General features: G+C 42.7%; 1 protein-coding gene across 11 annotated transcripts in view; it reads right to left on the minus strand.

Moving 5' to 3' along the window:
- YAP1 (Yes1 associated transcriptional regulator) overlaps positions 1–22,276 on the minus strand; it is an 80,967-nt gene that overhangs the window by 34,046 nt on the left and 24,645 nt on the right. For 6 of the 11 annotated variants that reach the window (XM_060273863.2, XM_035114509.3, XM_088668374.1 and 3 more), the window contains exons 3-4: positions 7,244–7,359; positions 2,476–2,589 (exon numbers count right to left, since the gene is read on the minus strand). In XM_060273863.2, coding sequence (XP_060129846.2) covers positions 2,476–2,589; positions 7,244–7,359 — 230 coding nt within the window. The remainder of the gene's footprint in view (positions 1–2,475; positions 2,590–7,243; positions 7,360–22,276) is intronic. The other 5 variants (XM_060273865.2, XM_060273867.2, XM_060273866.2 and 2 more) reach the window with 1 other exon arrangement.

Below are 22,276 nucleotides of genomic sequence, written 5' to 3' on the forward strand. Positions count from 1 at the left end.
TAGTGAGATCTAATACGGGGGAAACAAGAGCTGTCGAGTCTTCCGGCAGTGTGCACTTGTGAAGTTAATGCACCTCCCTGAAGAGGTCCACAGTTGTTGATAGGTCAAAAGCCCTGTGAAGCTTCAAAGCCTTTTGTACACCTTCAGCCTGACCTACTCCGTGATCTGCACATTATTTTCGTTTCACTGCACTAAGGCCAAGACAAAACTTCAGAAGCCACAAAGATCTGCTTTCTTGCCAGTATCAGATCTGTTGTGTGATTCTTTATTAGTACAATGGTACAGGTATAACATTCTAAAATAAAGAACCAACCAACAGAGTTACTGCATTTTTAAAGAGTATTTTAACTTCATATACCCTGCTTTCCTTTACAGAAATACCCAACAGCTTCCCTAAGATCCCAATATCGCTGTCTAAGTACCAATGAGGCAGAGACACGCTCAACTTTAAAAATGTGGCATCACCACAGGCCTTCAGAGCATTCCCTGGCCCTAGCTGTCTATCACACATTGGTGGCGCTGTGCATGCATATTTAACATTATTTTCTCTTATCCAATATTATTATATCCTTACTAACCAAAAGAAATTAATAAACAGGTACCCAAATAAGCCGCGGTAAAGCCTATATAATATTTCGTGGAGAAGTTTCCATTTAGGCCAAAACAATTGCTTTTAAACACAACATGCCCATTTTAAGCATTTTTTTTGGGGGGGGGATATTGTCTATGTGAATTTCAACCAATTTCAAAACTGCAATCCTAAATACTTACTAGTGAGCACAAGATTTTTCTCTGTGTGAAACTAAAAGTTTACTCTCAAGTCATTAGAAACCGCTCCTTCAGTAAGCTGGTTCCAAGTTTTGATTTCCCAGTAAGCTACAGGAAGATGGAAAATTAAACCAAAAGTATCACAGACAAATTATAAAGGAATTGATGTGTGGGGGGGTGGTGGTGGTGGTGGTGGGGTGTATCCGAAAGGTGGTGCTTTGCCCTGGATATTTGTTGAAAAAGATCAACAACTTTTGGGTGTCCTGGCTTTTACTTTTTCAAATATGGCAGCTCTATAAATGGCCTATATAAAATTAATTGCCAAAAAGCATCCTCACGAACATGGTTTGCAGCCCTGTTACCCACCCACTCCCTTCTACTCCCCAGGCCTGGTGAATAACCCCTTATTCACCAAGTATTTCGGCATCCTTCACAGCTGTTCAGCCACCATGCAATGTAAAAGGGCATGCTTGGATCTCTCAACCATGCCAACAGATAAGAAGAGACAACACTCGTGTGTTGCTAGATTTGGAACAAACACTACAGTGCACCCAGTTCTTTGCTATAAACAAGTTTCCAAAGCTTTATCCATTATGTATCTGCTGAGGGGTTCTCCCATAGATCATTACAGCAAACTATAGTGCAAGGTTTATAACAATGCAAGTTATAAAACAAGTATCGCTGGCATAGCAAAGAAAAAAAATTAATGATTTTATATTAATGCAGACAATTATATGGCAAGTACTTCTACTGCCATGTAAACCCATGAGTGCAACAAAAACTGGCAACCCTTAAGACAGAGCTCCTATAAAATCCTGAACCTTGGCATTAAAGTGGTTGTCACCTGTAATCTAACCTTGGATGCCAACCATTGGCTGAGGCATTGTGACATCACAGAATGTTCACAACAGTCCTCCTTGCTGAGAAGATGGGACAGTCGCGTGCTTGCAATGTTGTTGCTGTGTAAGGAGTGGAAAATCAGCCATGGAAAAGCAAAGGCACGCCTTGATTAGCATAAGGGACTGAACCAGAGGTGCTTGGAAGATCAAGTCCTGAGAAATTGAGGGGGGATTTACTTCAAGGAAAAATAAAAGGCTGAAAAGCTGAGTGGAAAGAGGATTCATGAGGCAGATCAACTGTCCCTAATCCCTTTAGTGTATAAAGCTAGTATAGATAGAAGCTTGGAGACCAAGCCATGAACTAGAATAATTCTGGGTCAAATTGTTTCCCTGAACTAAGCAGCCTAAGCCCTCTATGGGCATCATTAGGCTAACCTTACAGAATCATTATAACAATTGTCAGTGTAAGTAAAGCATGTCAAACATTGTAAAGATGCAACGTATTATTCAAGGAGCCTGCATACAAGAATCTGAGGAAAGGGTGGGAAGGAGGCAGCAGAAAACTAAAATGTGGTGGCTGCGGTGTCAATGAGAGGAGGACACTGGGGGGGGATCTATCCCACTGCCTAGGGGCGGGAGTGTTATGTGTTAAGAGAAGTGGGCAGAGGCACAAGACAGTTAAAGAGACATGAGTTACGGAGATAGGTGGGGATGAATTTTAGAAATTAATCTGAAATACTTAGCCAAGTCTTTGGCTACAGGTAGCCAGTAAAAAGCAAAAAATATGTTATATTTACCTAAGTACAAAGGTGTCTTAAGGGAGGGGAAACAAAAAAAAAAAAGAGTCTTAAGTGAGAGGAACTTTTACCAAAGCGTGGGTCAAGCCTTGGATCTAGCCAAGATGTGGTCTTGTTCTTATGGTTTATGTAGTAAATTTCTCCATCCTGGGTCATGGCTTGTTCCCATCCATCAGGGAGCGGGCCTGTAACACAGAAGGAAGCAATTCATAGTAGGCTCTGCTTTGCCCCTACTGAAAAAGTTAGCCAATTTTTATTAAGAACCCCCAAAAATGATTTACACAGCACACAGCACACATGAAACTAATAGTTTCAGTCTCTAGTAGCTCTGGGGGTGTGGGGGACAGAGATAGATGCTGTGTTATAGTAACACATTCGTTTCGCATCTGGAGTGAAAAATCTCAAACCACGCCAGAGTTCACCCTATTTTTTATTTGCACAAAATTTGCCCTATTCCCAAGATTTAACACAGGCAGTGCAGGAGACCAGTCTCTGGGCCCAAAGTCCTTATAGTCTGTATGTATAAAGCAACTATTTCTGTCTTTGTTTCTCCTTTAAGGAGCAGCTGAACATTCAAATTTCCAGAAGCGTTTAGGATCTACTTTTGGCTTCCTTTGTGTCCTTGTTTAGTTTTTCTAAATGATTCCCCATATGTTGCCCTTCATATTTAAAGAATGTGAGTTGGCTGGCAATTTGTGGAGTCATTAGGAGGGTTGCAAAAAGTGTTACGACACTGTAGCAGGCAGGCTATTACTGTAGCGGCTCCTGTATTTTCTCCTGGACTCAGTGAGGGCCCACTAAGAAGGACTTGGGCTGAGTAGACCACAGTCATAGACTCACTAGATAAGATGCCTTGCCAGATACTTTCTCCGTTACTATCTATAGAATGGGAACACTGATTACCCACTTCTTTCAGGACTGACAAGAGCATAGATGAACTAGAAACCGTGATGCACTTTGTACACTAAAATAACTATATAGACTGTTAATCATAGAGGCATTTGTTTATTGGTGGGAAGCAGCAATGTTCTATTTTTCTTCAGTGTCCCATCTTAATGAGCAGTGAGCTAATGTTCAGCATCAAAACATCACAGAAGCACAACATGCTCCACTTATCTCCAATGCAAATTCCAAATACGCCCATTAATTATGTAAATGTATGCATATGAAGTAGAAAGTAAAGAGGGTTAACTAATAGGCTTCCAGTGTTGCTCATCCACTGAGCAGAGAGAATGAAGTCTTAAGTTAGGAAGGACCACCCAAGATAGCACATATGGAGATATTTGAAAAGTACGTTAAAGAGGAAAGTTTATTAGTAATACATTACGCTGCCTTTCCACAACACTCAAAAGGAAGGGGGTAAAAATGGTATTTCACAATAACTCAGAGACAGCTATGCCCACCATCTTTGCACCTCCAGTTCTTATCCTCCCTCAGCAGCCTGAAGGTTTCCTTCTCTCTTTCCTCTTATTATCCTTTGCTGCCTTTTATGCCCTGAAATCCCTCCCAGATTTTCCAGCGCCATCTACTTCCCTTCAAAATCTACATTGTGCATGAAGCTGTTCTTGACCCTCCATTCACCCAATTTCAACAAAATCTAAGTACCTGTTCCCCCCAATGTTCTAGACTGCCAACAAACATCTGGATGAGAGGATCCAGTAGCATCTCAAATTGGAAGGCTGCAGGAAATGGGGTTCGGCAAGGAACTCCACTGGGACCACTGTTTTCTAACTCGCTTTAAAAAAGATTTGGAATTAGGAGTTTGCAGTGAGGTAACCAGGTTTGATGATGATGCTATGGCAGGTATCCCCAAACTTCGGCCCTCCAGATGTTTTGGACTACAATTCCCATCATCCCTGACCACCATCCCATCATCATCCCTCTTAGCTAGGGATCATGGGAATTGTAGGCCAAAACATCTGGAGGGCCGCAGTTTGGGGATGCCTGTGCTATGGCTTTGTACTACTACTTCCATCATTGAAAGCAGTATGCCTCTGAAAGCCAACTGCTGGGCATTGCAAGTGAGAAAAGTGCAGTTGCAGTAATCTCTTGCTTGTGGGCTTCCCATAGGCTTCTGGTTGGTTGCCTATGAACACCAGCCTCTGGGGATCATGAAATGCAGCAGGCTATCACACTCATGGGATGCGGGTGGCGCTGTGGGCTAAACCACAGAGCCTAGGGCTTGCCAATCAGAAGGTCGGCGGTTCGAATCCCCGCAACTGGGGTGAGCTCCTGTTGCTCGGTCGTAGCTCCTGCCAACCTAGCAGTTCAAAAGCACGTCAAAGTGCAAGTAGATAAATAGGTACCGCTACAGCGGTAAGGTAAACAGCATTTCCATGTGCTGCTCTGGTTAGCCAGGAGCGGCTTTGTCATGCTGGCCACATGACGTGGAAGCTGTACGCCGGCTCCCTCAGCCAATAATGCGAGATGATCGCCACAATCCCAGAGTCGGTCACGACTGGACCTAATGGTCAGGGGTCCCTTTACCTTTATCACACTCATAGTTTGCTCTTGCATAAATAGCGTAGGGCCGTAGGCAAAGCAGAAAGTATGCCACAAGATTTGAAAACAAGCTATATTTATGCCAGCTTTTACTAGACCAGACCCAATGGTGGGTCTCTACCAACAGGAGTTTGCAAGTGCAGGAGGTATCACTGGCTGTTGTAATAGTGCCCATTTTTGCCACAATTTCTGCTCATTGCAAGTGGAGACGCAGAATCACACTGCACAAAATGAGTGGACTACATTTTGTCATTGTAGTTGCAGCTACATCTGGGGTAGTTTAACACTGTTACGACTCCTGTCCCCTCCCATTCACCCCAATACCCATGTGTCATGCTCTTTCCATATTATTTGATACTTGTAAGTATCTCACTCCAGGCAAACCACTTAGTAGCTATCATTATTAACCCAAGGAATTAGCAATATGCATTACTGTACACACACACGCTGAATGAAGCCTTTTAGAAGCATCACCACCAAATGAGGGCTTTGAAAGGGAAGAAAAATCATAACCCCCCCCTTTTTGGTCGATAGAGTAATTGACTGGTTCTCAATTTGATATTTTGTTGTGGCTGCAAGTGTGGCTCCCCTCCCATGACACAAGCAAACACAGTACCAAATGTGAATCTCTTCTCTTTTCTAACAGATCCATGGAGTCATTGCAGTAGTCCTCTGCCCAAAATTTCCAGTTTCTCTCTCATCCATGCCCAACTTCCACTTCAATCATCACATGAAAAGTTGCAACCACCACCATTACTTTTGGAAAAAGTAAAAAAATTAAAGCTGCAGAAAGTGACAATTCCTACATAATCTGAGCTCTTAAAAGTCACCATCCAATGTTATGTGATCCATTTGTAATCTATATTAAAGCCATGCAATTTCACATCTGAGAAGCCAGGTGTTCAAGTTTTAAAAATGCAGTTGTGTAACTCAATAATATACAAAATAATAGTTACAGGTAGGTAGCCATGTCTGTCTGACGTAGTCGAAACAAAATAAAAAAAATCCTTCCAGTAGCACCTTAGAGACCAACTGCCGTTGTTAGCCATTGTCAACAGGTTTACCACACCTATCAGCCAATCACCCATTCCCACCACCCTTCTGAGTAATATCCCTCCCCACCCACTCACTATATATATACTGTATAAGGGTCTGGTGACTTCTGTTTCAGTGTATCTGAAGAAGTGTGCATCCACACGAAAGCTCATACCAATGACAAACTTAGCTGCTACTGGAAGGAATACAAAATAATAGCTAGCACCGAATTCAGAACTACAGTACCCCTGAGATCTTGTTTTGATTAGGGATGGAGAACCTAAGGCCCTCCAAATATTGTTGGGCTACAACTCTCATTGTTTCTGTCTATTGGCTTGCTCAGTGGGTCTGATGGGAACTGGAGTCCAACAACATCTAGAGGCCAATTGGTTTCCCACCCCTAGTTTAGATAAAGCAAGAAGTGGGTATACAATAAGAAAAGCAATGGCAAGGAAAGTTGCTTTGCTCTGTCTTTCCAACAAAGAATCAGCATGGCACAGGGAACTGATCTTAACACAGCACCTATGTACAATCACCACAACTGTTCCCCATCTGGCATTCAGACCGCTGAAAGACTAGCATGGGTTAAGGGCCTGGTTTAGAGCAGGTTCAGTCAACCTCCATGAATTGGAAAGTGACAGAAAAACTGCAACAGGAGGGAGCCAGACCTAGCATTTTAATTAGTGCCATGTTTTAAAGTAATGCCTGTTGAGGAGGACCTTTGGCTTTTTTTGAATGAGAGATCGACTGTCATAGGCAAGTATGGGTTGTGCAGTTACTGAGCCACTTCCCAAAAAGGGATTGAACAAAGCAATGTTGACTTTTTCAAAAGGTTATGCATGAGCCAAATGTTAGGAAAAACACCATGAAATCACACCAGATAGGAGAGAGATACATCATGGTTGTAATAAAAATGAAGGCAGAAAAGGGCAGAAAAGATTTAAGAGGACGAGAGAAAAAACAAGAGAAAGGGTTATGTTGACTAACATGTAGTAACTAGAGCAGCATATTAACTTTGATACTGTTTAAAAACAGACTTGAATATTTCAAAAGAAACAGTTGTATCTCACTTCTCTATCTTGGAAGTACAGTAGGTCCCTTGTTAATTATACAAATCTGTATTATTTTTAATTGGGTGTTCTACCTCCTCGGTGGAAGCACCAGTATATAGCATAAACTATTTGGCAATTGAAGCATATGTAGTAATGACAGACTGCACTTCAGCAATGCATTAACTTTTCACTATTAAATACTAAACTGCTTGATGCAACTTCATTGAAGATTTTGTTGATTTCTCCTTACCAGTTGCTGAATTCATGATGCTCTGTTGCACTGGAGGACTTGTGGGAGCTGTAACATTCATCTGAGAAAGGAGGGCCTTCCTTGGATCCTGCCATGTTGTTGTCTGATCAATGTGACTGAGACAAAACAGAACGAGGAATTTAGACAACATGCTATTGCAATACTCAAGGTTACAAGTAACTGGAAAAGCAAGCACCAAAACATGAGGCCACACAAAAGGAGCATCAGATGAATTGCTCTTCACAAAGAATAGCCCCAATCGTTGGAGGCATGGGCTGGCATCTAAAAAACTCCATAGTTCAACATACCCAACTGGCGTTTGGCTTGAGTGCTCTTCCAACAGCAGGTTCCCATGGCATATAATGAACTGTTTTTGAAACAGGAGCATCTTGTAATACAAATTTGTGATATGGCATGGGAGGGTCTGCTCTTTAAAGGCCAGAAACAATCTCACCGGAAAGTCTGCAAAAGGGCACGTCTAACGTGGCTCTTCGGACATCCACCATATCATGTTGGTCCTCTGTCAAACAATACAGGTTCTAGCTGCTTTGGCATAAGGACAAAAGACTACAGGAGATAGCATCAATTCTGAATGCAGTGAGCTGAGGGTTGACCATCTTCAACATGTTTCCCTGCTTCCAATGGTAACTGGGAGTATAATTAGCATTCTTATATAAACATTTTTTCCAAATATAAATTTAACCATGAAGGGGGAGGGGGTGTTTATAGATAGGCATCCAAAAAGAACAGTATTATTTTGGATGGCACAAAAACCTAACTATTTTCATTGGGGTGGAGCCTAGCCACATTTCACCTAGATATTAGTAATGTTTTGTTGTTATGCAACTGCCCAATTACAATGAATCTGCTACCAACAAGGCAAGCTAACTGATGCATAAAAGTTGCTTTCTCCCAACCCGCCTTTGCTACCTGCTTCATTTCCACTTCCTCAAATCTGCTTACTCAGAATTCCAGGAACACAAACAGCAGAGAAATGCACTTGGGATTAGATACCAGGCTGCTCTAATGAGCCAGTTGTCATTCTTTGGAACATGTGTGCCTGTTGCATCACAAGCAACCCTCCTGAGGAGAAGGCCAGGAAAAGATGACACCAGTGTACACAGACACAAACTAATTTTCATTTCCTTGCCTCCACACAAACACACATTTTTTCCCTTTTGCCCAATCAGCTTAAGCTTTCTTTCACCAAATACTTTTGGGCCAATCAATAGTAATGCTGCTGCAACCCACAGTCCCCTGTTTCATTTAGTACTGGTACAATTGTGATTTTTAGCCATTTTGGGCACACATTTTAAGTAAGCCCGACAGGAATGGAAACAAAGACAGCATGGTTCTTCTTGAACTTTTTTGTGCTTTAGATAACCATTTTAGTTTGTATTGGTTTGCAAACAAGCACATTTTTTATATCAGTAGTTTTCAGCCAGTATGCTGTGGCACCCTGGGGTGCCTGAATGATGGTCAGGGTACCACGGTAAACACTGGCCTCTGTCCCTCTTTCTTTCTTTCCTTCCCTCCCTCCTTTGATGCCCTCTTGCGTCTCTGCCTCCCAAAGGCTTGCATGGCTGTTTGTTGCAGCAGCCCTGGCTACATATGAATGGTGCCTCTGGGTCTGGCCAGGGGGTGCTTCCCAGGCCCCTGTGGAGCAGTGTGAGCAGACACCTCACAGTCTCAGAGACCAGGGGTTGCAGCTGCGGCTGCTCAGAGGACTCCCAAGGAGAGGGGAGAGGAGAAGACGCTGAGGGAACACTCCACAAGAGAGGGTGTTCGAAAAAGGGGGAAGGGCTGCCAGCTTTGCAGGCAAGGGGTGACATAACTGGGCTCCTGAGCCCCACAGGGGTGCTGCAAAAAGAATGTAGATTGTCAAGGGAGTTGTGGAGTCAAAAAGCTTGAAAACCTCCGATTTATATTATTACTGCCACAGCAAGGCCACTCAAAAGTTGTTCATGTATTGAACACACTGATATACAAAAAGTGCAAGCACAATTAGGTAGGGTAGTGGGCATGTTTGTGCACTTCTGGCAACACATAGATTTGTCAGACAAGTCACTGCTATTCAGAGCCAAACAACTGTCCTGGCCAAAACTTTCAGATTTACTTATTTATTTAGCAATTTTCAACATGGTCATGTAGACTTCTGAGTGCACAATGATCTTTCTTAGTTCAGCTTTAGATAGTTTTATGTTTAAGTCTTCATGAAAAGGGAGTGCCAAAAGTTCTAGATTATTTTTCCAATCCTCTTTTAATAAACACCCATTAAAATAACAACTAATCCCCGCCCGCCCTTCTCTCTTACACACACAGTGGAAAAAGAAGCTCAGATCACAATAAAGCTGTTGAAAAAATACTAAAAAGTTAGAGCAACTGATGAAGCTAATGTACATTTGTGGCGAAACGTATCAGCAATTTCTCCCTGATCCCTCTAGAGCCAAATTAAATACAGTGGACGCTTGGGTTGTGAACGTGATCCGTGAGGGAGGCACGTTCGCAACCCGCAGCGCCACATCTGCGCATGCACAAAGCGCGATTTAGTGTTTCTGCACATGTGCCGAAACCCGGAAGTAACCCGTTCCAGGACTTCCGGGTTTGGCGCGGTGTGCAACCCGAAAACGCGCAACCTGAAGCGGCCATAACCCGAGGTATGACTGTATTTTGGGTTGCCTGCTTTGTGCTGTTTACAAAGAGTTTGGCTCCCACTCCTTTAGTAAAGACTGTTCTTCAGAAGCAAATCTCTGGCTCCCTACTCAGCTTATGTCTCATGTTACAGTTTCCATAACCAACTTCTTTTAGAGAGGAAAGAACAGAGCCCTGAGAGGTTAAGAAGTTTCATGACTTTTGAAACAACACATTTATTCATCAAGAAGAAATAAGTGCTAGGTAGTGGGCCTTAAAACACACTAGGAAGAGAAGAGAAGAAATGCATAGGGGAAAAAGCAGGCATATACTCAAGCTATTGTTTACCACTATTTCTAACAATTGAAGAGTCTTGTGGAAACTTGAAGACTAACAAATTGTTTTTGGCATAAGGTTCCATGGACTCAATCCCACTTCATCAGATGCAGGCTTGAGTCCATGGAAGCTTATTCTATAAAAACAGGTTAGTCTTTAAAGGGGTGCCATTAGACTTTTTGATGTTTTTGCTACAAGAGACTCCCAGCTAAGGTGGACGGGGATTAGGGTACCTCTGCAGCTAATTGCACAGGCTGATCCCCTTTACAATGCTTTGCTGGGCAAATCAGGGTTCAGGAAACAGCATGGAGGTCAACTAGGAAACAGTACAAGTAGCTGTGCTCAAAATATTGACCAGATTAACTGGGCTCTCTAGCTCCTGAATAGTAACCATCTCTTATCTAAACCCAAGATGAGGGTGGCGCTGTGGTCTAAACCACTGAGCCTTGGGCTTGTGGATCGGAAGGTCGGCAGTTTGAAATCCTGCAACAGGGTGAGTCCTGTTGCTCGGTCCCAGCTCCTGCCAACCTACCAGTTCGAAAGCACGTCAAAGTGCAAGTTTCCGAGCACAATTCAAAATGTTGGTGCTGACCTTTAAAGCCCTAAACGGCCTCGGTCCAGTATACCTGAAGGAGCATCTCCAGCCCCATCATTCTGCGGTCCAGTGCCGAAGCCTTCTGGCGGTTCCCTCGCTGTGAGAAGCCAAGTTACAGGGAACCAGGCAGAGGGCCTTCTTGGTAGTGGCACCCACCCTGTGGAATGCCCTCCCACCAAATGTCAAAGAGAAACACAACTACCAGACTTTTAGAAGATATCTGAAGGCAGCCCCGCTTAGGGAAGCTGTTAATGTTTAATAGATTATTATATTTTAATATTCTGTTGGAAGCCACCCAGAGTGGCTGGGGGAAACCCAGCCAGATGGGCGGGGTATAAATAATAAAATTATTACTATTAATTATTATTATTATTATTATTATGTAGATAAATAGGTACCGCTCCGGCGGGAGGTTAACAGCATTTCCGTGTGCTGCTCTGGTTTTGCCAGAAGTGGCTTAGTCATGCTGGCCACATGACGCAGAAAAACTGTCTGCGGAAGCGGACAAACGCCGGCTCCCTCGGCCAGTAAAGCGGGATGAGCACCCAGAGTCGTTCGCGACTGGACTTAACTGTTAGGGGTCCTTTACCTTTACCTTATCTAAAGGTCCATTCTCAACTGACCTTTATTTCAACCACATCACCATCTTTTTGGGTAACATAGTTTTTATTCATTTTCATCTTTAAACTATCAACATGGTTGCATCTCTCTCTCTCTCTCTCTCTCTCTCTCTCTCTCTCTCTCTCTCTCACACACACACACACACACACACACACACACAAAGTGTTTGGCATGCAACAATTACATAGAATTAAAAACAAAAATGAAGCAAGAACACTCAGATAAACATTTCTGAATATATCAACAAAGTTGTATCAAAAGTGTAGATAACCAAAATTATTAGTCATTACATACAGTGGTACCTCGGGTTACAAACACTTTGGGTTACAGACCCCGGTAACCCGGAAGTCAGGGTCGGCCCTAAGGCAAGGCTGGGTGGCGCAATGCGCCAGGCCGCCAAAGGGTGCCGCACTGCGCCTGCCAGACAGCTGCGCTGGGAAACGGTGGGCGGGGCGGAGGGATCTTCTCGCCACGGTGCCAGATATGCTTAAGATGGCCCTACTGGAAGTAGTACCTCAGGTTAAGAACTTTACCTCAGGATGAGAACAGAAATCGCGCAGCGGCAGGCCCCATTAGCTAAAGTGGTACCTCAGGTTAAGAACAGACCTCCAGAATGAATTATTAAGTTCATAACCAGAGGTACCACTGTATTTGAAATGATGTGTTGCAATATGTATTGCTTAGCTTGGTGACCATAAGTAAAAGTTATTTTGTATCAATAACAATGAGAATTTATAGGAATGGGGAGGGTACTGTTTTACCATATCCCTTGTTATTTGTACAATCAATAGTAACACCAGACTACATAAAAATGGTAGTGTTTCTTTTGGCCTCTTGCTACTTTTAATTTTCTTTTCTTCTTTTTTTGTTTTCTTTTTGCTGCTACAGCCAGCAAACAAAGGGATACTAAGGGGAGGGGGGAGGAGAAAAGCTTGGGGCCCATGCTGATGATAAGCACCCATTCCCCACCTCTGCACTCTGTGTTCACCTCTTGCCTGTCATTAATGAAAAATTTAAATAAAGAGACTCACTCATTGAGATGATTTTTCATCTCCTATTCCAGCTCCTCCTAGCCCCCTCCTCTCTCACACACACATATTGTTTAGGCAAGTCCATAACAAAATTATGCAAGTGTAAAAGCAAGCTGCAGCCTGACTCTCACTCACTTTCTTAAAAAAATGTGCAGAGGATTGGAAAATGCTGCAACTTGAATTGGTTGGGGGCACTGGTTATCTCTCTGCTAAACTTTTGTGACCTTCTGAATGCTAACAATTGGTGGAGGCAGGAAAGGGTTAGCAGAGGAGTGTAGCTCCAAGCAAGTTGACTATGTTTTGCCTCCTCCCTCCCCCCCCCCCCCGCCAGAGGTGGGACTTAGCAACACAGACTGATTGCTGCTCTTTGAATGCTTATTGGCCATAGACTAAAAAACTGGTCCCAGAGATACAGAGTGATTTTATCAATGAAAGTGTGAGGTAGTGGAGGCCTGGGAATCAGCAAGATTGTTGCTTCTGGCTGGCAGACCAGCCAGTCTTGTTTGATGTAAAGATTCATTTACCCTGAGAGTGAAAAAATTAACAAGGGTGGGCGAGAGGCAGGAGGGACTGAGCTCGTCTGTCCTTGGGGTTCTGGGATTTCAGGGGTGGCTGTGCCCACTCGCCCAAGCTGACCAGCCATCCTTGACCAGAAGAATACCGTCTCCGCACTTTCTTCCGACCACAATACTGGAGAAAACCAGAGGATGCGGACTCTCCTTCCTTGGAGGTTTTTAAGCAGAGGTTGGATGGCCATCTGTCATGGATGCTCTTAGCTGAGATTCCTGCATTGCAGGGGGCTGGACTGGATGGCCCTCGGGGTCCCTTCCAACTCTACATTTCTATGATTCTGACTGTAGGAAGCCTTTCTCCCGAGTCTCCCTCTGCCCACCTGTATGTGTGACAGAGTATCATTTCTTTTCATATCCAGATTGATTTCTTCATAAAGTGTGCTTCCCCCCCCCCTTGTATTCCTCCTCTTGCTTGGAGCAGAAAATTCTGGGGAAGATTAGGGCGCACAACCTCTTCTACAAAGTCGCATTGCTGTGTCAGGGGAGATATGCCACCTGTTGCATTCCACAGCCCTACAGTTCTTTTTCCTGTATATGAATCCTTTGTATTGTTTTTTTTGTTTTTAACCCAATGACCCCATTTCCCTTTATGGAAACAAGCAAGCAGTATAGGCTGAATCCATGGAGCAGAACGATGCAAAAGACGGCTTTGACAACAGAATAGTTGTTTAGCTCAACTCCAGCTCTCCTTAATTTTTTCGCCAGCAGTCAATTCAAAATAATGCAATGGCAAGGGCTGGCATTTAAAGTGCTCAGCAGGCTGACTGCTCAGATTTATGGCCCACTTACCAAGCCTATATTTGTTGTGAAATTGTTATTTATAAAGTCACATGCTAGGGCTTGTTCCCAAGCTTGCTAAACCTACACGCTTAATTGACTCTCCGGACAATGCTTTATTGTCAGCTAATCTTTCTACAGTTCCTCACACAAAAATGTATGATCTCTTGTTTGGGTTACGCTGTTTGCATGTTCACTCCTGTCTATTTTCAGAACTGTCAACACAAAGTTGCAACTCCTTACAGTGAAAATATATGAATGAAAGACTACAATTATTAATGCCACAGCCAATAGGCAGGAAGTCAGTTTTTTTTAAAATATGCGACTATTTCTATCGCACTACCAAATGTCGCAAAATAGACATTGAGGAATTCTCAACCGAAAGTTCACTGACATATTGATAAGCACACCCCTCTATCTAGAGTTGTGAATATCTGGAAGCAAAGATTAAACAATTACACTTTAAATATTTACTATGCCTAGAACAGGAAAGGCATCGCCTTTAAAATAGCTTGGAAATCATTAGCCTATTTATAACCAGGGTAGTAAACCTAGGTTCACAAGGGCAAAATAAAGAAACTTATCTATGGCACAATTCCAACTAAAGTTAAGCATTAATGGGCTCTTTTCCCTCTCCAAGAACTAATGATTAACAAGTGGCATATTTATTACTTCATTGTTATTGTGTGTGTTTTTTTAAAAAATAAAAGTTCCTTTTTTCCAATCTACATTAGAATAAACATGCCATTTTTGTAAAAATACTAATAACTGGAAATACCAAGAATTTAAACTGTTGGTGTTGTCACTGGGTGAGGGCATCCCAAGAGCTCAGAAAGAATGAATCCCCTGTACATTCACAGCTCCTGGGATGGCCTTGGGACCTTAAATCTAACTCTGCCTTTCTTTACCAAGAGTTCAGTGAATGTCGACACCTGCAGCACACACAGCTAGGGACAGATAAATCGTATTTGCAGGATCACGGGCAGCTTTGATACACTTGGCAGAGAACAGGAACAAGGCAGTCTACTACAGCGAAGTCATAGCAGTTTGCAACCAACTGGGGGTCAAGCCAGGAAAAGAGAGGTGAGAAGGGGGGGGGGAATGAGAGCAAAGGAGAATAGTGACTGGGCTGCAGGAACAAACACAAATGTAAGAGAAATAACTGGACTGGCAGAAGGTGTGCTGAGTAAAGCAACCAACAGGTAGAACATGCAGCACAACAAGGAGAAATCAGAAGTGAACTTTAAAAGGAGGATCCTGGATCAGAGGCCAGAACAACAGGTAGCAATAGCAAGGAGATGATGACTCCTTGAATCAAACTTAAGTACTTGTCTTACTGGTCCACAAGTTTCATAAGAAAAGAAAGAAATGGCACAACCACTTAGATTAGTGTATCGCAATAAGTACTTGGGCGCAACGTCACCCAGTTTTCCCTGAGTCAGCTTGCAGAACAATGAACGGACATTCTCTTTGCCACCTTCAGGATTGCCCAGTTAATATGACTTCCTAGCAAGCAGTCGGTCCTCCCATTTCCCTAGTCAGTCTGAGCTCAGGGAAGGGACTGAGATTTCTGGGACATGGTGACACGTGATGGATTTCCAAGGCACAACCTGCATTAGGGAATCCTAGTGTCTCCATATACTTCCTTCTTCAGGGTATCACTGCCCCGAAAGAGGAAGGAATTGATGCCACACAGGGCAACTCCAGCAGGTCCACTAACAAGGGTCCACTGTACTTACAATATTTCAATCTCTTATTATGTTGTTTTGAATGTGCATTTTATATTTGACTTCCTTTACTAGTATTTTCTTTTGAAATGTTTAAGATTTTTTCTGTTAACGTTGCTGTGCTAAATGTACATTCTGTAGCTGATCTCGTTTGTAATGTTTGTTTTGAAATCTTTAAGATAACATTTTAGGTTCCAGTTAATTATGTTGCTTTGAATGTATGCCTTATATTTGACTTTCTTCAGCAATGTTTTATTCGGTATATCTTTATTTGATGTTTTAATGTGTTGTAAACCCCTTTGAGATTTCCCCCCCTTTAAAATATAAAGCTGTATATAAATGAAATGAGGAATAATAATAAAAGTAATCACAGGCCCGTATTCAGGAAATGCCGTCTAGTATCACACCAAAATAATCCAACAACCCCCACCTGGGTGATCTTGTATTATTTAATACTCTGTAATTACCAGTTTTGAAATATGTGCAGTGAAACTTCGGAAAAGTTTATCTATCAAAACAAGGATATTTACTTTGGTTCTCATAAAAACAACACCACATATTAATAAGAACTTAAAATTGAAATAATTATGTTATTAAAGTATTGCTTAGTTATATTAATTTTTGAACTGGCATCTTATGGATTAGTTTACTTCACTGTAAACTAATAAGCAGACAATACATACTGCTATGATATTGGTACAGCCATACCTCGGTTTACGTTCGCTGCGGTTTGAGCACCCTCGTTTGAGTACTCGTGTTTACTTCCGGGTTCCGCAGCGCGCAAATGCGCAGAAGCGATCTGCGCGCTGCGCGCATGCGCAAAAGTGCTCTATCGGCGCTTTGCACATGCGCGGAAGAGGCACTCCGTTTAAGTACTGCTCAGGGAGCAAACGGCTCCCTGGAACCAATTGCGTCCTTAAACCGAGGTACTGTACCACTGTAGTTTGCTAGCTTTTTGCCACACCTCAAACATGAATGGCTAAGATAAGGTGGGTTTTCCTGTATCATTTTAGGCTATGCGACTGCAAATACTAACATTCATATTTCAAAAAGTAAGTTGATAAAATCGAGGGCATGAGGGAAAATATAGGGTAAAAGAAAAGTGAAAGCCAACATGATGTCCGAACCAACAGTAGGAAAGTGCATCCAAAGTTGCCTTGGGCTGCTAAGTCACTTGGCCAACACATTGCTCTAGCTACCAAACAATATTACAAAGTCAGCACTTCCGATGGAAGGATATGTACATTCTAAATACCTGTAACTAAACACGTTCTCTGAAAGCCAATCCTTACGCAGCCAAACTTGCACCATTCACACAAAAGACAGGCACCAGCAGATTAGAAGGAATTCAAATGTTTGCAGAATACAATACAATAAAATAAAGTCTAGGCTACAGAATGCCGAGTGTCTGCTTTGGGGGCTGGGGTGGGCATGTATATCCTGGAAAACAGCATTGCTGCTTCAAAGCCTTGAAAGGAGCACTCCACACAGCTACATTTCTTTGAAGTATGACACATAAAATTCTGATATGGGAGAAGAGCTGCAGCTCAGTGGCGCTGCATCTGCTTTGCTGCAGAAGGTCCCAGGTTCAATCCTTGCCATCTCAAAGTACAGCAGGGAATATCCCATCTCTGAAACCCTGGACAGCTGGTGCCAGCTGGGGTGGACAAATAACTGTTGGGTTTTTCTTTAAAGTGGACCCTTGGGTTACGTACCACTCTGGATACGTAATCTTCAGGTTGCGAAAGCGGCAAACCCAGAAGGGTATTCTTCCGGGTTTCGCCGCTCGCGCATGCGCAGCAGCGGCGCCTCTGGTTACGGATTTTTTTGGGTGCACACGGACCCCTGAAACAAATTACATTTGTAACCAGAGGGTCCACTGTATCTTGAGATGGCCAATGGTGCTACTCAGAGGTGCAGTTTGCAGTTTTGACCTGCTTGGCAGCACACCTGTGGTCTCTTGACAATTTGACTAATTAAAGGGGGAGTTTACTTTCTGCACTGAATGAAGGGATGTGATAGAGTAATTGATTATTTGAAAACTGTATTTAAGTTGATTAAATGTTTTGTATGCTGCTGGTGAAGCAAAGGTATTGCGGACAGCCTTTTATTTCAATGCCCCAGTCACTGCGCGCACACTCTGTTTGCAAAAAAGCCCAACAGCAATGAGCTAGGTTGGTGAATGTTCTGAATTGGTATAAGACAAAGGTATTTACTAGACTTAGCCTAGGTTTGGCTTATGCATCTCCAGTTGCTGATTCCCAGTGCCACCACCAACCAACCCAGAGGGAAAAGGAGGAGAATGGAAGGAATGAGACAACAGGCTGCTCTGAGAGGAGGGTCCTGGGAACTGTAGGCAGACATGCACCTACAGAGGAACCCACAGGACCCCCTACACCACAACGCACTGAAATTAGACTTGAAATAAGCATTCTGTCTTAGGCAATGAAATAGGTTGTGGCGTGTGTTGTACAGTTCTTCTGGTTTGCAAATGTGCTCACGTGCCCAGAAATGGTTGGAGACCCCTGGATTAAAGTCTACTAAGTGTGTCTTTAAATCAAATCATCAATACGCCTCTGAAATGTCAAAAGTCCAACACACGTTATGCCACCTTCCCGTCTCCTCCCGTTTTCCTTTTACATAAAATCTACGCTAGCCTAAAACAAAACCCCAGCCAAGTGTGTCCTTCTCTCACAACCCCACCAATTGAAGTTGGTCCCCAACTAACCAACACACACTTTAATAAAGTAAAGCTTGCCATCTTGAGTTTATGTATGTTTGAATCTTGAAAGTATGCAGAACCAAATGCCACACCAAAACATGGTTTGGCATCACACAAAAAAAGGAGGAGATGCAGGCCTAAGGTCCGTGTACTCCCGCCTTCCTTCATGAACCAAACTTTAGGTGGCAATTTATCGCAAGCCATGGCCAACCGCTTCAACTGAACCTGGCAGACTATAGTATTTACACAGAGTGCCAAACCACACACAGAATCACAGAAGCGTAGAGTTGGAAGGGACCCTGAGGATTATCTAGTTCAACCCCCTGCAATGCAGGAATATGCAGCTGTCCCATATGGAGAGTGAACCCGCAACCTTGGCATTATCAGCACCATGCTCTAACCAACTGAGCTATGTTCCTTGCTTTACAATGTTAAGTGAAGATAGGCTCCCACCCAAAAGAAGCTTACATAACAAAATGTGATGAGGACACAGGAAAGAGAGGCACATTAGTCTGCTCAGTAAGCCTGGTTTGTGTTGCATATTTGTTTCAGAAGGTACATTCAGAAACACACAGCCATATGCAATGCCCATGAAAAAGATTGTGTGTACTCTATGTGTTTGCCAAAACAGCTAGATCTTGCCTACATATACACACCTCAACATGCACATGCACCTTAATGTTCTGTTCTTTATCCTCAGAACTGGTGGTAAAGATTGCAGAAGTTGCGTATGTAGGTGTAGATATGTTTAGGCGTCATGGCAAAGCGCAGGGAGGCAAGACCACTTCCACTGCCTCATATTCAACGTAAACAGTTTATAGTTTATGTGCCTACTCTACAGAAGTTAATAAGCAACACCATGAAGCTGTTTGTGTGCAAAAGGCTACAAACTGCAAGGTTTACTGCATTTAAATATTTACAGTAGTTTGCTTTTCATAGAGTAAAAATGGAATGTAAACTTTGTGTTTTGTTTAGTCTTTCTAGAACAAGACCACCATTAATTCAGCCTAACCTTTTTTTGGGGGGGGGGGGGTATAGAGTGTAACTTGCAGAGTGGAAAGAAAGCAACTTATGATAATTAGGGTGCATTTATATTATTGTAAAACAACCCGAGAACCTACATGTAAATTATTGGCCTACATGTAAATAATGTAAATATTTTTTTAACTTGATGTGACTGATACGGTTGCTCCTCCAACAGGAAGAGTTCTAGTAAGATGCCTGAGCGCTGCGCAGTTTCCCATCCCCTTGTGAAAATTAAATTCTCAAGGTTCGATTGAGCAGCAGAGACGGAGAATTATATCCAATACTGGCCATTCCCAAGAGTAGACCGACTGCAACTGATAAACATAACTCACTTAGATCCATTAAGTCTAATCCGAGTACAACTTAGTACAGTGGTGCCTCGACTTACGAATTTAATCTGTTCCGAAGGCACCTTCGTAACTTGAAAAATTCGTAAGTCGAAAAACGCCATTGGAAACGCGATTTCCCATAGGAATGCATTGAAAACGGAAAAATTCGTAAGTTGAAGCAACCCTATCTAAAAATTCGTAAGTCGAAAAATCCCTATCTAAAACTGCCGCGGGTTTTTTTTTGGGGGGGGATGTCGAGACATTTGTAAGCGCGCGGCCATTATCCCCATTCGTAAGTCGAAAAATTCAGTTGTCGTGTCGTTCGCCAGTCGAGGTACCACTGTAGTTGGATATAGCTAGCTGGAATTTATGTCTATTTGCATCTGCAGTAGGGCACTACTCATGATCTGAGTCACAATCAATAATAATCTGAACTCAGAAGTACTAGCATTCTCCAAGCAAGATGTTTGAACACAATAGTAGGAGCCTGCTTCATAAATAACATGTTAAAAAATTAAAGTAACAATGATGCATTGGTGAAGGAACACCCACCTAAAAACCGCTCCAACCGGTTTGTCTTTATGTTGGAATCTCTCCCTTCTTCTTAAGCAACTTAATGCTCTAAATTCTGTGGCCTTTGGCAAAGACACCATGCATTAACTCAGACCCTAACTCCCAACATGCACACACAAAATATTCCAAAATGAATCTCAAGATGAATAGAATTTTATAGGAGTTCAAATCTAGGCCAATATGGCTGATGGGTATTAAGTTTCATACTCCCTCAGGTTACTAGAACAAAGGCGGGGTGGGGGTGGGGAGTATTTCTGAGGTCAGCCATAACAGATCAATTGAAATATTTGCTGGGGGAAAACACTAAGCTGTGGCTCAAAATGAATAAAAAAGCAATCCTCCGAAGCCCTTTGTACAACATGATGTATGATTTTCTATTTGGGTTTCCTAGCATATGCTTTACCTGATGCAAACTGAAAAGCTGGGGCAGGGAGTGCTTAAAAAGACTGAATTGCTCTTTCCTCAACTCTGCCCACGTGACCTCTCTAGTTATTACGGTATTTCAGCTAAGTTAACTTGCTTTGAAAGTTATTAACCTATTCCTCCCTACTTTTTGCTGGAAAAGGAAAGAACCAGAAGCCATTTTAAGAGAGCAAAGTTTACACAGCAAAAAGTTTTGAACTCTTCCTTCAGCAGGACTAAAGGGTGGAGGAATCAATTAAGATTGCAAGTCAATCTCCACCTTGCTCAGCAGCTCTGCATAAACAGGATTCAGGTTGCAGCCCTGAGGAAAGAAATGTAGAAGAAAAAACCTTTAAGGTACTAATTGATTGTTAACAGTTAAAGGCTAAAGAACTGTCAACACTGTTTCAGAAAATTAATTTCAGCATGGATTCCTACAGATGGGAGATGCTTGCATGTTTAAAACATTTTAGTCAGCTCTGATCACAAGCCAAAACTGCTAGCTTCCAGTTTTCACCCCTCTCCCATCAAAAGTTGGAAGGCCTCGCCATTAGTTGACGCACCTCAGGCAGCAGAGTTTGGGTGTCATAGCAAGATAGACCTGACCCCAAGAAGCAAAATCCAGCAGAAAGCACTCTTCTAAAATGAACAGAATCTGTACGAGAACATAAATCAAGAGATTCTGCTAAAGTTAATGGGGAATATGAAGATGCTGAAATTTGGATTTTCCACCTCAGGCATCAAATCTGTTAAGGTAAATGATGTTCAAATAGCTACTATAAAGACCTTGCAACTTGCATAGGGTCAACGACATCCCAGAGTAGAACTGTCAAGCTTGTTTATATTTGATAGTTGAGGGAAAAATACTCTTTGCCATTTGTACCCTGAAAAGTCCGCAACCCGACCAGCGGTTTTGCACATGCGTGAAAATGCAATAGAGCGCTTCTGTGCATGCACAAAGCACGCAGACTGCTTCTGCGCATGCACGTGCGGCGAAACCTGGAAGTAAACACTTTCAGGTCCACTGTGTTCGTAACCTGGAAAAACGGACACAACATGACGTATGACTATATAGGTTTTGGAATCCTATGCTACAGGATGTGATGGTGGCCATATGTGATGATGTCATGAAAGGGAGATTAGACAAGTTCACGAATAAGTCTATTGATTATGACAATGGAGCCTCCATTTCAAAGGGTGTATATCATTGAATCTACGTTTCCAGGCAAAAAGGGTGGAGCTGTTGCTTGCGGCTCCCAGAGGTACCTGGTTGACCACTGTACAAAGCAGGATGCTGAAGTACAGTAGGTAGAGCTTTGACCTAATAAGAAGAGTGCCAAGTCCCCGGCTTGGTGGAACGCTCTCTCACAGGAGACCAGGGCCCTGCGGGATTTGACATCTTTCCGCAGGGCCTGCAAGACGGAGCTGTTCCGCCTGGCCTTTGGGCTGGACTCAGTCTGACCCCTGTGTTTCCCTCCCTTATGGTTTTGATTTGGGCTGCATTTTAAAATTTAAAATTTAAACTGTATTTTAACCCGTATTTTAATTACTTGTTTTTCTTTCTTTTACGTCTTATTGTAATTTTACTGGTGTTAGCCGCCCTGAGCTCGGTTTTGACTGGGGAGGGCAGGGTATAAATAATAATAATAATAATTATTATTATTATTATTATTATTATTATTATTAGACCA

The sequence above is a fragment of the Zootoca vivipara genome, chromosome 4, assembly GCF_965207765.1.
Source record: "Zootoca vivipara chromosome 4, rZooViv2.hap1.1, whole genome shotgun sequence".
In the NCBI taxonomy this organism is placed as follows: Eukaryota; Metazoa; Chordata; class Lepidosauria; order Squamata; family Lacertidae; genus Zootoca; species Zootoca vivipara.